Here is a 16,541-nt window from a genome sequence, read left to right as displayed (position 1 = left end):
TGAATGGACGGAGCCGTTCTGTGTGTGGGTGAATGGACGGAGCCGTTCTGTGTGTGGGTGAATGGACGGAGCCGTGCTGTGTGTGGGTGAATGGACGGAGCCGTGCTGTGTGTGGGTGAATGGACGGAGCCGTGCTGTGTGTGGGTGAATGGACGCAGCAGAGCCGCGTGTCCTCGGGGGAATGGACGCAGCAGAGCTGCGTGTCCTCGGGTGAATGGACATAGTAGCATCAGGTGTTTGGTGCAATGTAAACACAGGGAGAGAAAAGCATTTGGCTCCTTGCAGGTTAGACACTGCTTTACGGTTTACTAAGCAAATGGGAGCCATGACTATAGTAACCACTTCCGGCCATTGGACACAGCTCCAAAAGGTCTTGTCATCTCTGTGCCCCCAACATGGCACCAAATCGCGGGAGTTTGATTTGCTACGCCTGGTAATGAGATGATGCTCCTCTACAGAGAGGTGTATAGTGGCCCTTTATTCCAGTGAATTGAAAGATTTCCAATACCTGATTTCTCATTCTTGTCACAGTTGTATTGCCATGAATAGCTCATTAATGTGGAAAGAGAATGGAGAGTTGCATGCACTAGTCGATACCTTCCTAACCCATGTTCCTCTCCATTTAGGCCCCATGCACACGGTGTGCCTGCCGTGCCCTAACCCGGTGCGCGGGAGAGGAGGAGGAGGGGGTGAGCGCTGCTTGCCCCACCCCACTCCATAGAAAATACTAGCCGTACAGCTTGCTGCGCTCACCGTAAGAAACCCGTGTGCCATAGCCGACTATGGGGGACGTATGTTTGGCCGGAAGCTTGCGACCGTACATACGTCGCCCCAATGAAAATGTGCATGGGGTCTTTATGTGGGAGTCACCGAAAAAAGGCATGGTCCTTGATACAGGCCCGATGTCGTTTTATAGGACTGTTTATAGATGTACAATACGTGTCTGAAATGAAGAAGACTTTTCTCTCTGCTCAGTTTTAGCCAAAGTAAAACAGTCCAAAGTCTGGCTGTCTTATACTGCACCAGATTTATCGAAGTTTAAGAATGGCTGGTCTTTGCATCTCTTAGTTGTTGGCTAGTTTAGGACACCAACATTTAGCATATTTGCATAATTTTGGCACATCCATTTTTTTTTTTTTTTGCCGTGATGATAAATACACCTCACAGTTAGCAGCTTTGTTGTAAATTTCATTCAAATCACTTCAGGATCCTATATTTTCCTTGACCCCTCTGTTCTTTTGCAGTGAGCTCGCCGATGGATGAAGTGCTGGCGTCCCTAAAACGTGGTAGTTTTCATCTGAAAAAGGTGGAGCAGCGAACATTAGCTCCTTTCCCAGATGAGGACGAGAGTAATAATATATTAGCCCAAATCAGAAAAGGGGTGAAATTGAAGAAAGTACAGAAAGATGTTTTAAAGGAATCCTTCACACTGCTGCCTGACACTGACCCACTGACACGAAGCATCCACGAAGCACTTAGACGGATTAAGGAAGCCTCGCCGGAGTCAGAAGATGAGGAGGAGAGTTTGCCTTGCACAGACTGGGAAAACTAACTGGTATTATACGTTATCCAATTTTTTTTTATCATGGCTGTGGAGTCTGTCACCAATCCTTCCACTTCATCTCCTCAATTTCACCAACTCTGACAGGCATGGGGCATGTTTAAGTGATACATTTACAGTAATAGGCTTTTTAATCACCGCTATGATACAATAACCAAGTTATTTAGGTACAACATAAAAAAAAATATTTACTGGAATACAACCTTTCACTATCTTCACTACTGAGCATGTACATAATGCGCTCACATCCATCTGAAAGGATTCCTAGAGACATGAGCTCAGCGACAAAGCTAAATAAAATGTAAAGCAGAATATAGAGAGAATATACACTGGACAATTGATTTATACATTTACATTTATTGAAACTTTTGATACGTCAAGTATTTGCCTTAATCCTGATTTTCTGGTCACTCCAGCAGTGCCAGACAAGTGCAAGCATTCCCAGTGCCTGTTTACTGTGATCAGTAGGGAAAGAGTTTCACTACTGAGTGTGAACAAAACATCCATCTCCACTAAAAGCCTACATCCTCAGATCAGGAATAGAACAGACATTTATAGGACATGCCATAATTTCCCCACATTCTGATGCAGCACATACTGCAGTGAACTAATTGTAACAATTTATTATAATACTTTTTATTCTGACACCAAAATGGTCTCCGATGCCACAGCCTTGGTTTTTATATAAAAAATCTGGTTTAAATGTAAAATAAGTGGAGAGCTTAGTAGTTTCTCAGTATAACCTGCTGGACTATCTCCTGACTGGTGAGTGATGCTTCAGTGACAATGGGATCCACTGTGCCGAATTCTGTACTCATCACTTTACTAAACGTCTTTAACCCGTTAACGCTCAGCGTCCGATATATCGGACGCTGAGCTCAATGACTTAGCGCTCAGCGTCCGATATATCGGACGCTGAGCCCATGCCGGTTCAGCTCAAGATCTGAGCCGAACCGGCATCGGGAAACACGGGGTGCCGGCTGTGACTGATAGCCGGCAGCCCAGTGTAACACCCGCGATCGGAGTTGACTCCGATCGCGGGTGCCTAACCCGTTAAATGCCGCGGTCAGCGCGACCGCGGCATCTAACATGCCTCTGGTGGGTCTTTCCCCCACGATCGGCCCCCCCGAACCGTTTTCGGGGGGCGCCGATCGTTGCTATAGATGTGACGTCATCTTACTGGCACAGTGCCAGCCTATGCAAGTGTATAGGCTGACACTGATAATACTCTGCAATACATGAGTATTGCAGAATATTATCATGAACAAGCAATCAGAAGATTGCTTGTTCATGTCCCATGGTATAAAAGTTAAAAAGTAAAAAAAAAAATGTTATTCAATAAAAAAATAAAGTAATAAATCACTAAAAATGCCCAAAACCCCCAAAACATATAAAGAGACATATAACTAAAAAAAAAGTCTAAATCATAACACAAACCCCACATATATAGTATCACCGCGTCCGTAACAACCCGTAGAATAAAAGTAAATCATTATTGAACCCCCACGATAAACACCGTAAAAAAAAACTGCTATAAACCTTCCAAAAATTATGATTTTTAGCTATTCAATCCCACAAAAAATGCTATAAAATGTGATCAAAAAACCATGTGTACTCCGACATGATACTGGTGCAAAGCACAACATGTCCCGCAAAAAATAAGCCATCAACCAGCTCCGTAGCCAAAAAAGTAACAATGTTAAGCCACTTGGAAGACGGCAATACATAAATTATAGATTTTTCCCCACATTAGGGTTTTGTTTGACAAATTTAGTAAAACGTAAGAAAATATATTCAAGTCTGGTATCCCCGTAATCGTATCAACCCATAGAATAAAGATAACATGATTATTAGTCTATACGGTGAACACCAAAAAAAAAAGAGCAAAAAATCCAGTACAGAATTGATGCTTTTCTACTCCTGCCCTCAAAAAAAGTTCCTAAATTTTCAACAATAGGTGATACCAACCCCAAAATGGTAACAATGGAAAAAGCATCTCATCGCGCAAAAAAAATGGCATCACATGGCCCAAATAACGAAAAAGCGAAAATTTTATAGCCTTCAAAAGGGGCCAATGAGGAAACTAAAATCCTGGCAGCTGCAGGGCTCTCCTTCCCTTCTGCGTCTCGCTGTGCGCCCATAAAACAAGTAACGGCCACATGTGGGGGGTCTTTGTACTCAGGAGAAATTGCAGAACAAATTGTATGGTGGGTTTTCTCTTTTTATATTTTGGAAATGTGTAAATTTTAGTGCTAAATGAACGTATAAGGGAACAATTTGACCATTCTAAATTTCACCTCCATTTTGATTCAATTACTATGAAGATCTCAAGGGGTTAACAATCTTCGTAAAAGCTGTTTCTGATAGCTTGAGGGGTGCAGATTTGAAAATGGGTTGGTTATATAGGGGTTTTGATGCTAAATATGTAAAATTTCATTCAAAACTGTATTTATCCCCAAAATAGTCAATTCTGAAAATCCGGAAAAGCGATATTCTATTTGTAGGCCGCGTGACATCAAAATAAATTATCCAGACATTTCAGAAATTATGAAAATGTAAAGTAGACAAATGGGAAATGTTATTCAGCAACTTATTTAGGTGGTAAATCTATCTGCCTGGAAACGCAATGATTTTGAATTTCGAAAATGGCAAATTTTTAAAAAAATTTATCATATTTTCTTTTTTTTTTGTAAATAAACGCAAAACTTATCAGCCAAAATTTACCACTAAAATGAAGTACAACATGTGGGGAAAAAACAATCTCAGAATCGCTTTGATAAGTAACAGTTAAAAAAAAGTTATAACCATATAAAGCGACGCAGGTCAGAATCTAAAAAATCGGGCTGAGCCTTAACCTGCAAAATGGCTGCGTCCTTAAGGGGTTAAAGGACATCTACCACAAGGAACAAGGATTGTAAACCAGACACACTTACATGAAGGTATGGAGCCCAGAGCACCTCATGGTGCATTTGCATAATTTTAAAAAACTTTTTTGTTAAAAAAAAGCAGCACACAAGAAGCTACAAGAGTAGATCCTGCCAGAGGGGGCACACATCAGTACGTCAGTGTGCTTGGGGTACAATCCTTTATCCTGGTGGAAGATGAGTGATTTTAGCTCACTTTTCCTGATACATCAGATGCACAGAGTTAAAGGGATTGTCCCATGTTTATTTGTTAACCCCTATATGATCTTGTGAACCCCCACTCATCATGAGAATGAGGTTCCCATTTATCCTAATTGATGAAGTGGCAGGTTGACCATGCTCTCTGCTCTTTTATGCCAGCAATAGTCAAGCATGATGCTCCGCATAAAGAAGGAGTGGAGCTACAGCACATGTGCTCAACCTGTTATCAGAACTGGTAGAGAGGATTACAATTAAACTTAGGACAACCCCTTTAAATGATACAGTTCTGTCTTCTTCCACTTGTGCGACTGAGGAGCTTAATGCACCCTGTACTCAACTGTGTCATCTCCACCTGATGGTAGCTGCAGGCAACTACAGCTCTGGGCATTCTGCCCTGGGCAATGGAACTGGCTGAAATTCTAAGAAACATAGAATTTCTACACGTAATCAGATACATACTTTTATACTATGATCTCCGATTGCAGAATTTTGCAAGTTTTTTTTTTTTTTTCAAAACTACAATCGGAACCTATATCTCTTGCACCTTGGCACTTAGAAACAGAGTTCATGTGGGGACAATCTATGTTTTAATACTAAGATTATGTTTCTAAATGTTAGTCTGAAATTACATTTTTATACAGGTCCCCATTCCCAACTGTAACTTTAGCAGTGGATAATTCCTGTTTTGTGGCATCGAGAAACATTGTAGCAACATTGAAGGGGAGATTCAATGTTGGTGATTCAATGAAGGTGTAAATACAGAGCCTTCAAGAATGTGGCGCAAATGTGTTTTTTTCACCACATTGGGAATGTTTTCCCCGCTTCTCAGTACACGGCATTGAATATTTAATAACAACACTGGAAAATACTATTTGTTACGCAGAAAACAATCCCTTGCACAGCCTTGTAGATTAAAAAAAATTATGTATTTTTGAAGGGGGGGGGGGGAGCAAAAAACAGAAACACAAAAACGTTCAATGAAATGAATTTTTTCACATTATTTTTTATTTTTCTGCTTATACTGTAAAGAAAAAACATGCAATTAGTTTCAGATATCATGATACAAAAAAAAAACAGCAATAATTGATATTATATGGAAAGCGGTTCCAAAGATAACAGAACAGAACTGCACGTATTGACCTTGACGTTCAAGCAGCAATGATCATGGGTCCCAATAGGGGTAACACATTTGTGTCCGTGCAGCTAGCTAGTGAGTGATATTACTTTGTAATGGACACTTGTGACGTGTTGTATGTCCTCACACAGGTGGACCTCATGAACCATTGAGATGACCACAGCCAAACTGAATCGCTTCTGCCGCATGAAGAATAAGGAGGCGTCTACGTCCCATCCATCCCAAACAGAGCCCGTACTGTTGTGAAGACTCATGAAATGTGATTGGATCCATGACACAAGTCACGTGGAGGCGCGTTGGGATAGTACGAGCCTTCCTCCGCTTCCCAATGCAGTTTTTCTCTTCATGTCGCTCGCCGGCCAGTGGAAAGGTTTGGTATCTTCAAACACTATTGATTTATTTGTGAAGTCGGGGTCTACGAAGGACTTTTATCTTTAATATCCATATCACTGGATGCACTGAACCCAGTCCAAGTGAAGGAGAATGAGCGGAAGTGAAGCTCCTTTCCAGCAACAGTATCAGACACTGTATTACTCACAAGTAGATTGTGTGCTGTCACTCCCATCCCGGGTCCAATGGATTGGAGCCACACGCCGGAGGCGGCCACGACTAGGTGCTTGCCATTGCTGAATATGACACAATATGGGGTAAGGTACCACCTGACGTCTCGCACTCTCTCTACCTTCAAGACTATTGCGTTGGCGTGGACAAAGCTTCCTCCGCGCTGTTCAACAAACCTATACAGCTGCTCGACATACTGTACATAAGGAGCTGTTTAGTCATTTTACTAATCCTTCTATTTTTGCATTTTTATTATTTGGCGGCTTTTTATTTTAGTTTTGTCTTTTTCATTATTTTATGCGACTTCCTTATTAAGTTTGCAAAATTAAGTTTGGAAAATGCAAAATTTATATTTATACATCAATGTTTAAAAAAAAAAACAAAAAAAACCACAGAAATCTAGTATTATTTACCGTGCATATTTTCTTTGATGCGGTTGTTTGCCATTTAGCGCCCCGTATTTCTGACCACTACTATCCAGAAGTCCGGTGTAGCTTTACTCTTGGCTGGCCCGGCTTACAACTTCTCCAACGAAAATCTATTTTGCTTAGTTTTTTTTTTATAAGAATCAAAATTATAACGTTTGCTTGGTAGATATAGCTATTTTCTTTACTAAATGGAGAGAATTTCCGACGTTCAGGCGGTGTGATGTCGATGTGAAGCTTTAGCGCCCATTTTTTCCAGTAGGACATAGCTTGCACCATCATGACTTCTCTGAAGACAATACACTGCATTGTGCGTCATGTAGGTTCCGCTTGGCACGATTTTGTATGACTTTTGCGATGACCCTAGAGATGTACTGTTCCCCTATCCATGTACTTTGATCCATTTATCCAAAGCTATGTGTTCTGGTGGTGCCTCCATCACAGGGTTTATAAGAAACCTTACACGTTCCTTTATATTTTGTCTGGTAGAATGATGGACACCATCATTATGTCATCTGAGAATTTTGGGTGCCATTGGTGTCCATCAACAACAGAAATGGCCCAACAGATGCTAAGTTGTGGTAACTTAACCTACCCTATGCCTACACGTCTCTACTCTATTTAAAAGGCTTCTGCATTTTACATATGTTTTCTGCATGCCCAAGTTAATACTGTAAGGCTGGATTTTGTCTGCCCTTATGCATTAGAAATCATGACATTTGGGGTGGATCGCTGCAGTAGAAACCTTCCTCCCCTACAAGGGATTAAATGGGTTGGTCGGAGATTGAAAAAATATGGTCGCGTTCTTCCATAAACAGCGCTACACCCAACCATGGTTTGTGCTGGTATTACAACTCAGCTGCAAAGAGATAAATGCAGCTGAGCCGCAATACCAGCGCACACCATGGTTAGGTGTGGCGCTGTTTATGGAAGAAAGCAGCCATGTTTGTTTTCGAACTTTAGACAGCCCCTTTAGGTTGGCATAGCTAGGTAGACTCAACCTCAACTAACCCCCAGTGATGGGTTAGTGCCCCCTTAAACGTTCAGTCATAGTTGTCACGATATAGCGTGACGCAGGCGTATAAATAAATATATGGCTATATATTTGTGGCTTACTAAAAGGGTGTATGTTACGTACTAGGTGGAAAGACTGAGCGCAGCAATGTTAGGTTTTTTTTTTTTTTCTTTCCCGTGTTTTGATGTTGATGCTTAATATGTACAGATTCTTTTATTATTATATTTGACACTCACCTTTTTTTTATAACTTTAAAAATATAAACTATGCAAGACATTATTTACCAGACTTATAATGCGGATTTAGCACTGTGTGTAGCTGGATGAAATGCGAGTCCAGTGTTCTAGTGTACTAATATGGATTCACCAATTTTGCACTTTTTATGGTTTAAAAGCATTATTATAGGGAACCTGTCAGCAAGTATTGACCTTGTAAACCACTACAAGCATCTTGTCAAGCAGCTTACCTTCCTGATTGTCTTTCTTTCATGACCCAGTGTGGTGGCATCATCCAGAAAATAAACGGTGAAGTGAGATTGATTGTGTAACGTACAGCTCTCTGCAACCAGATGCCCCATTCGCCCTTATGTTCAGGATCACCATAAACCGGCTCTTCTGAAGTCTGTTGTGTGATGTCAATTACAGCAGGGGAGGCAATGTGAGGCAGGAAGAGCTTGACTTCAGCACTACACTCTCCATATTCATGACTTTATACAACCAGTTTACATCTCACTTTGGAGAAGGTGCTAAATGCTTGAAACCATACTGGTAGTGGTGTATTGGGTCAACTACTGCTGAAGGTTCCCTTTTAACTTGCCCATGGAATAGGTGGAAAAGTAATATATTTGTGGGAGTCCATTTGCTGGATTTGGTTAAATCTGTGAATCGGTATTAAGCTTAAAACTGAACTAAACCTTTTTTTTTATATTGCAGAGCTGAATATAGTAGGGAGCAATAGTAAACTATGTAATATACTTCATTCAGTAAAACCGTTTGCTGCTCCTTCTTTCTCCTCTAGTGAGCAGTATATTTGAAATCCTATACACAGCAAACAGATAAAGAGTCTAATGATTAACTCTTTCTATACCTGAACCTGTCATGTCACCAGGGACCCCCCCCCCCCAAACTTCACACAGTAGCTTTCAGATGTCTTTATACATGTTCCACAGTGTCTTTATCCATAGGATTAGCGCCAACATTCTTCTAAAAAAGAGACTTTAATGTCCTCTGTTCCAGTCATGGAGGTAGGGAGCTGCAGTATACAGTCTTTATATCCCACCTCCTCACTGACCCTGCTAACCCAGCCCCCCTCATTAATAAGAGAAGACATATGACCCTCTGAGGGGGATTCCTGATGAGTGTAAGAGAGACCTGGCTGGATGAAGAGAAATCAACCTCAAAGGCCCCACCTTTCTGATGGAGTGGTAGATGATGTAGCAGCGCCGAGTCGCACACAAGTCCTCTCTCTATTCCTCTCTCTACATTCCAGCAAGGGAATGTGTAGAATTATATAGGAAGCTATGTGTCTGTAGTTGAATATTGGCAGTCGGTCCCTAAGTTAATTCCACACAGCAGCATGCCCTAGCAGTGAGACCTGTCAGTCAAGGACAGAGAACCAGGACAGTGCAGTGATCCATGCATATACCGGACCCCATTACTATCATTGGACTCACATACGGGGAGTTTACAAACCTAATTTTTTTTTTTTAACATTTCAGCTATAGAAAGGAACAGTTTAGTAATAGGGTCATTTGCTTTTTTATCATTGTTTTTAATGAGGTATTTATTTTGGGGGATTCATTTGAATGGCAGGTTTCCTATAAGTCATTAGACACTTCATCAGCTTCCTTTATCTCTCTCCTTTTTATCTCCTGTTAGATTTCTATAATCGTATATTACAAAGTTTAATAATATCACCTGTGCTATTCAGTTGAAACATTTTGTTAAAAGTTTTTAGTTAATCTTTAAACCTCAAAAAGTTCCCATTAAGAAAAATTTGGGATTCATTTTGGGATCTAAGCAAAAAAGGACCATGTGAAAACTTGTATTTAAAGTTTATACATAGATTTAATATTCATAATACAGTAATATCCTGAATACATTGGGGGGAGATTCGCAACCCCACCAGCCTTGTGCTGCCCCAGATTCTTCATGATGAGGATTTCTGTCACAGTTTAGGACTGTCTGGTCTTTTTAGAAAACAACAGGCCATAAAGACCTATAATAGGTTTTTAGTGTCCTAAATCGCCCTGACAAGTTCCCTTTAATGTCTTGTAACCCGACATAGGGCTTTTCAAGGGGTGGGTTATATAGGGGAGAGAGAGTGATCTGTTAGATCTTGGGGTTTAATATATTGAATGCAGTAATATAGATAAGCTTAAAGGGGTGGTCCAGCTTGTTAGTATCACACAGCTCTGATTACACTGTGTTCTACACCAAGCCGTGCACCTGTGTGACATCACGTGATCTCAGAGCTTGAAGATTCACAACCGAACCACCTTGTTTTCCCACTGGCCTCTACTTCCTGGTCCTGCTTAACACACAGGAAATAGCATTCAGCCAATCACAGGGAGGGAGGAGTCGCTACTGTGGCCAGTAATTGGCTGATCATTTCCTACGCCTCAATCAGGACCAGGAAGTAGAGATCAATACTGAATTCTGAACGGGTGCGGTAGGGGATTAGTGACGGGGGCAGTGCTTATCCTATTAAACTTTGTTAGAACTAGCCATGAATGGGTTAAGTCCGAAAATTCAACTTCTGCCCTGCTTCTTAAGAGGTGGGAATAATTTATGTTGCACAGGTTTGTAATCACAGCTCTAGGAGACGACAACAAAACCTGGACATGATTTACTTTCCCTTTTTTTAATGACTAGTTTAGCATTTTGCACATGATGTATGTTTGGAAGTACATTCTGGAATATTTGTGCCTTTTTGAAATTCCTGCAGGTTCCCGCCTGTATCTTCCCCCTGTGCTTCCCCCTGTGCTTCCCCCTGTGCTTTGTACGAGAGGTAAAAGCTTTTTATCTTTTTAAAATTCATAACCTTTTGCTAACCCTGAAAGTCTTTGTGTATGGACTGTGTATGGGCTTTCTCTGTAATATTAGGAAGTGGACGGTTACTAATTCCACTAAATGACTGTGTTTTCCCTTTTTAGCTTTACTTGTGCATCTAAAAAAATGCTGCTTTTTTTAAGCCTGTAAATATTCCATTGTGTCCTACAAAGAATCTGTTAACCTTTTAAGGGGGTTTCCTGTTTAAATAATCTCAATAGCGGTCCATAGGATCGGTCATTAAAGGGGTTTATCACATTTTGCAAGTTATCCCCTATAAACAGCATAGGGAATAAGCAGCTGATCAGTGGGGGCTGACTACAGGAAACTTCCCTGATGAGAAGGAGAGGACCCCCAGCAAGGGTCCTATTCTTACCAACAGTTGAAGCAGGAGCTTGAGCATGCATCCAGCCGCTGCCTCCAATCGGGGTCGTCTCCAGGTTTCAGTAGGCCCCTTGGCGACATAGCCTTAGTGGGCCCCTTTGCAGTGAACCCACTTGGCAGCAATTAAAATTCTGAATCTAAAGCAATATCCGGTTCCCTAAAATATTCCCTAGTTCAGTGGTGGCGAACCTATGGCACGGGTGCCAGAGGCGGCACTCTGAACCCTTTTTGTGGGCACCCAGGCCATCGCCCCAGCACACCAGACAGGACTCTAAGAATCTTCCTGCAGTTCCAAGCAACTTAAAAGATGCTGCTTTCATTCATATTTTGATACTTACTTCGCTACTTGGGACTGTATTTTTGGAGGACATCCCGCTGGTCCCACGAGTCTCTGGAAGAAGAAGCTAAAATGATGAAAATTTTCCATCTTTCTACTGTGTTGGTGTCCTCAGGAGGCCAATATGATTGAAAGTTGTTGAACAGGGAGCAATAAGTTACTGCTTTAATTTTTGGTTGGCACCTCGCGATAAATAAGCCGGTTGCAGTTTGGGCACTCGGCCGTTAAAAGGTTTGCCATCACTGCCCTAGTTTATGACGCCAAACCACCAACTCATGATTATTTTATGTACAGCTCCCTCACCCCCATGGATTCCTTATGTGGGCCCCCCAAGCAGCTCTGGGCCCCGGTACCTGCCAAGTTATGCCCCAGGTTATTGAGTGATGATAGATGATCGCTGTGCTCAGCAATTATCCCCAGTACTTGCGTAGACTGAATGGTCTACCTGAACGCTGTGTTTGGCGATTTCTGACACCCCATACTATTGAAGGAAGTGGCAGTATGTATGCTCAACCTCCACCTATTATGGAGAACAGGACTCTCGTTCTCTCCTGATTAGTCGGGCCCCGTTCTCATCCCCCACCCACAGGACTTCCAACCCCCTTTATTTTACCAGATCAGTCCGGGTCCGTCATTTGGATTCCCTCTGAACAGTCAATATACTCGGCGGTCAACGTTTGAGCTGGAAGAACAGCCCCCTTGTCTAAGTAGTGGCCAAGCTGTGTTACTGCTTCACTTAAATGCCATTTGATTCTAGCAGGTCGGTATACTCCCTTCCCGTTGCGGCTGGTATTAGATAGTATCAGCCTGTTTATTGGTTTTGGATGTAAGCGCTCGTCTTTTCGGAGTGTTTTTGTTGAAGCGACGCCCTCCTCACCCCCTTACTGTATAACGGTGAGAACAGCTAGGGCAGATTTGTGTTTTGGGAATAAATGATCAGTTCAAAAGAGAAATCTCCTCTTTTGATGATGTCGAGCTGTTCTTTAATTCATGTCCTAATAACTGCAAGAGGAGAAAAAAGGTGATTAACTTGTCACCCACTTTTCCAGCCGCACATGAAAGAGTTTTAGTTAATAAGAAGCTCCTTCCCCGCTCATCTCTGGGTGATGGCGGAGGATACACACAGACTGGCGGCTTTTATATATTATTTTACTATTATTATCTATCATTTGATGAGCAGTAATACACACAATCACGTATTGTACTGTACAGCGGGGAGGGCGCCTGATGGACACATATCATAGCACCTATACAGCGAGCTATAGTGACACCCATTGTATACATCGTAGTCCTCCTGTTGTGCACCTCTGATGGAAGACTTAAAGGGGTTGTCTGGGTGTTTGAAAAATATGGCTGCTTTTTTCCATAAACAGCGCCACACCTGACCACAGTTAGTAGGTGGTATTGCAACTTGGCTCTATTCATCTCTATACAGCTCAGCTGCAAGTCCATCCCAAACCGTGGTGTTGGTGCTGTTTTTGTAAGAAAGCAGCCATGTTTTTTAACCCCCTGACAAACCCTTTAAAACGTAATGTGAACAGAGTCTAATCCGGTAGTATACACGCAAATACGCAAAAGTGTCCTACATTGATGCACAGCATCATTCCACTGCTCCTTTGAAAAGGATTGTCCTGGATTAGGAAAAAAAAATGGTTGTTATTTTTCCCCCAAAACGACGCCGCACAGCGTCAAGTGGTCGCATCTGGTATTGCAGTTCAGTACCATTAAAGTGTATTGTCCTGTGTTGTAATACCACAATCAGACCCATGGACGGGTCAACCCATGGCGCTGCTTTAGTTCTGGGAAATATTTCAAAGAAACTTTCCTGCATTACAAGGTCCCATTTCCTTTATCAGACTCCAAAAAGTAGACACGTCAAGTAATCTTAAGGCCAAGATATAAGGTAAAATATGACTCTATCCATTTAATTTCCATCATATTTTGCACTTTCTATATGTGATGTAGAATATTTTGGTTATGCGGATACTCGGCACGCATCAGCATGCGATCTGACTCTGTAGAGGCTGCTATAGAGCTGTACAAGTACTGTTTGGGTCCCCAGATGTGACCCCTGGCATTGACCTTTTATGCTGTACTACAAAGGTGACTATGGAAATGCCATAACAGTCTAGGATTACTGTATATAGATTATTTTCTATGGATTTAGCTACTTATTTCCTGACCTGTAACGCTACGTAACAATATTCTGAATGTTTTTTTGTAACCCATTAGGTGGATATGAGCCTCAGCACTTTATAATAAGTAAAGCACTAACAAGCGTAGACGTTTCCGGATCATTGTGACCATTGAATACATAAAACTGCAATGAAAAATACTGAGAATCCTCACCTGATGTTATATGACATTTGTTATGAATGGAGAGGCGCCGACCCATAAGTGTAGGTTACGGGTCGGCCTTTAGGCACTGGATGTATTGCCAGATTGGCTGCCCAGCAAATTAACACCCACAACAACTAGCCCTGGCTATGATTGGCCCCTTCAGTAGCCAATCTGGCAATATGTCTGGATCGGGAGGAACTCTCCCAAATCTACACTTCGGGCCGGCTCATCTCTAGTTATGTACATTTACTGTGTAACAAAAGTTGTATATGCTTAACATGTCAAAGGCTGCTCCCCTCTTCCTGTTGGCATTTTATCTATTATGGGGTAAAATAAAGCCAAGGTTTTGCTTCTGTAGATAGTAACACGCAGGGCAGGACATGTTTCCCATGTGCAGGTAGGTCCATCAGAGGAGCACACGGAGAGGTCCGATTGTGAGAAGAAGCATCTACAGAAGAGGAACAAGGCAAACATTTTTAATGAAAACTATTGATGGAACTGATTTTTACCCCATAGTAGAACAAGACTAAAAATCCCCTCAAAGTGGAAACATCTTTTTATATTTGTTATCCATGGCCTCCTTCCTTCTTAAAAAAAAATCTACTTTTATAATTATGCTAATGAGACTGAAGGACTCTGGTTTTATGTAGATTCACAGGCTGTTACGCTGTCTGATCCTGGGATTGAGGGATTGATCCTGCACAGTGTAACATCCTGTGAAGCTATAGCACGGAGGGGCTCTGGTAACACACACCTTCAGCATAATTATAAAAGTTGATTTTGGAAGAAAGGAGGCCATGGATAACAAATATAAGAAGATAACCGCAGTCACAGTGTCCCTGGTTTTATCATGATGGATTTTGATGGTAGATTTCCTTTTACTTTGTGCCGTACATCCCAAATGGAATGGTTAACACTGACATTTGTCATGACTTATATGTGTTCTTGTGTGACCTGTACATGGGCATCTAAACCTAAAAAACCCTGTGGGGTATTCCCATCATTCCATTAAAATATACTCGCATTATTAGCCTGTGTGCATCCTTCATGGAGGAAAGTACAAGATCCATGGTCACTTCTACTAATTCAGTGATATTTGTGAAAGGAAGGGAAAAAAAATTCTCTTAATTTTGGGAGGTAAATCTCATTTGCTAATTTCTTGATAACCGTTTTTTCTATTTGGATTGGATTTTCTAGTGTGACTCTCCTTATGTTACAAGGCATCATTCCTATGAGTAAGAACTGTACGGGGTCGGCTCTGCATGCGGGGGGATACCTACTGTACCCCCTATTCCTCATATATCACAATAATTCTGCTACATGGTGCAATCCATAACTTCCTCCAGGTCTCGCCCTGTGATTGGACCTCACATAACTGAATGCTCATAACCTGCAGTAAGCTGCCTTGGGATTGGTTCTGGTATACAGTAAGCTGCCTTGGGATTGGTTCTGGTATACAGTAAGCTGCCTTGGGATTGGTTCTCGTATACAGTACACTGCCTGCACCTTTTTTGCATAGAGCCGGTTTATTTCTTTTTATGGCATAGGATAATGCAGGCTGCTCATGTTATAGCTACGTGCAATATATATATATAAAAACTGACGTCCGAACCCCGTGCTCTTTCTATTAGACAATATCACTTTAATAAATGACTATTTTCAGATGCACATTGTATTGTAAATGGTGACGCAGAAATGTCCGGTTCCAACAAATGATCCATTATTTGAAAGTATTTATTAAGTGATGAAAGTATCATTTTTTTTAAAGCATTTATATATAGCAATACTATGAGATGAAAAATATTTAATTTTGTGTTTTTCATTTGCTTTTTTTTCCCTTCTGTTTGTTCACTTAGTCCTTCATTTTATTCCACCCTCCCCCTTATTTTTACCATTTGATATTCTGTTTTTAAATCACATTTCTCATATTCATTGTAACTGCATACTCACAGTTTTGGTGCTTAAAACTATTCATTTTGTTTTATTCAATAAAGGTTATTTATTTGAACCAAAACTATTTGTGGTCTGTTTTTCTTTTTCTTTTTTTTTTTTTTTCAATTCATTTTGCAGTGTGATCAGTAAATGATGTATTTTTAGATGCCCCTTAATTAAAGATTCCCTGGTGGTCATAAACACAAGCACAGCACTGTTATACACGCATACCCACAGCTCTGCTACATCCCTATATTCACACACATATCTCTGCTGTATCCATCCATTAACTTAACACCCAGCTCGGCTACACCCTCCCATTCACTCACACAGCTCTGCTATACATATCCTTTCACACACACTCAGGCATGCTACATACACACAGCTTTGCTGCATACATCCATTCACACATGCACACATAAATACATACATACATTCCTGGTACCAGGGGCAGTAACTTTTCCTCTTATCCTCTTTCTCAGCCCCAATCTGCTGCATGAATCAGTTCAAGGACCTTACAGTGATGAAGCATATGATCAGTCACAGACTTCTCAAATTGCTCCAAGGTCCTGTACATTATACCCACATTGGGATGGGCAGGAAGAGGGCAGAAGATGGGCGCTACTCTCTGGGATCTGGTGAAATGCTTTGTCAGCGCTTCCCCTGTTCTCCAGGA

General features: G+C 41.4%; 1 protein-coding gene across 1 annotated transcript in view; it reads left to right on the top strand.

The window, feature by feature from the left end:
- Nucleotides 1-15,947, top strand: part of JMY (junction mediating and regulatory protein, p53 cofactor) — a 48,000-nt gene extending 32,053 nt beyond the window's left edge. Inside the window, exons 10-11 of the mRNA XM_072137744.1 lie at nt 1,245-1,555; nt 5,953-15,947. Coding sequence (XP_071993845.1) covers nt 1,245-1,552 — 308 coding nt within the window. The 3' untranslated portion in view covers nt 1,553-1,555; nt 5,953-15,947. The remainder of the gene's footprint in view (nt 1-1,244; nt 1,556-5,952) is intronic.
- Nucleotides 15,948-16,541: the final 594 nt, after the last annotated feature.

The sequence above is a fragment of the Engystomops pustulosus genome, chromosome 1, assembly GCF_040894005.1.
Source record: "Engystomops pustulosus chromosome 1, aEngPut4.maternal, whole genome shotgun sequence".
Lineage (NCBI taxonomy): Eukaryota > Metazoa > Chordata > Amphibia > Anura > Leptodactylidae > Engystomops > Engystomops pustulosus.
The sequence above is the reverse complement of the archived record's forward strand: the minus strand, read 5'-3'. Positions and strand labels throughout refer to the sequence as shown.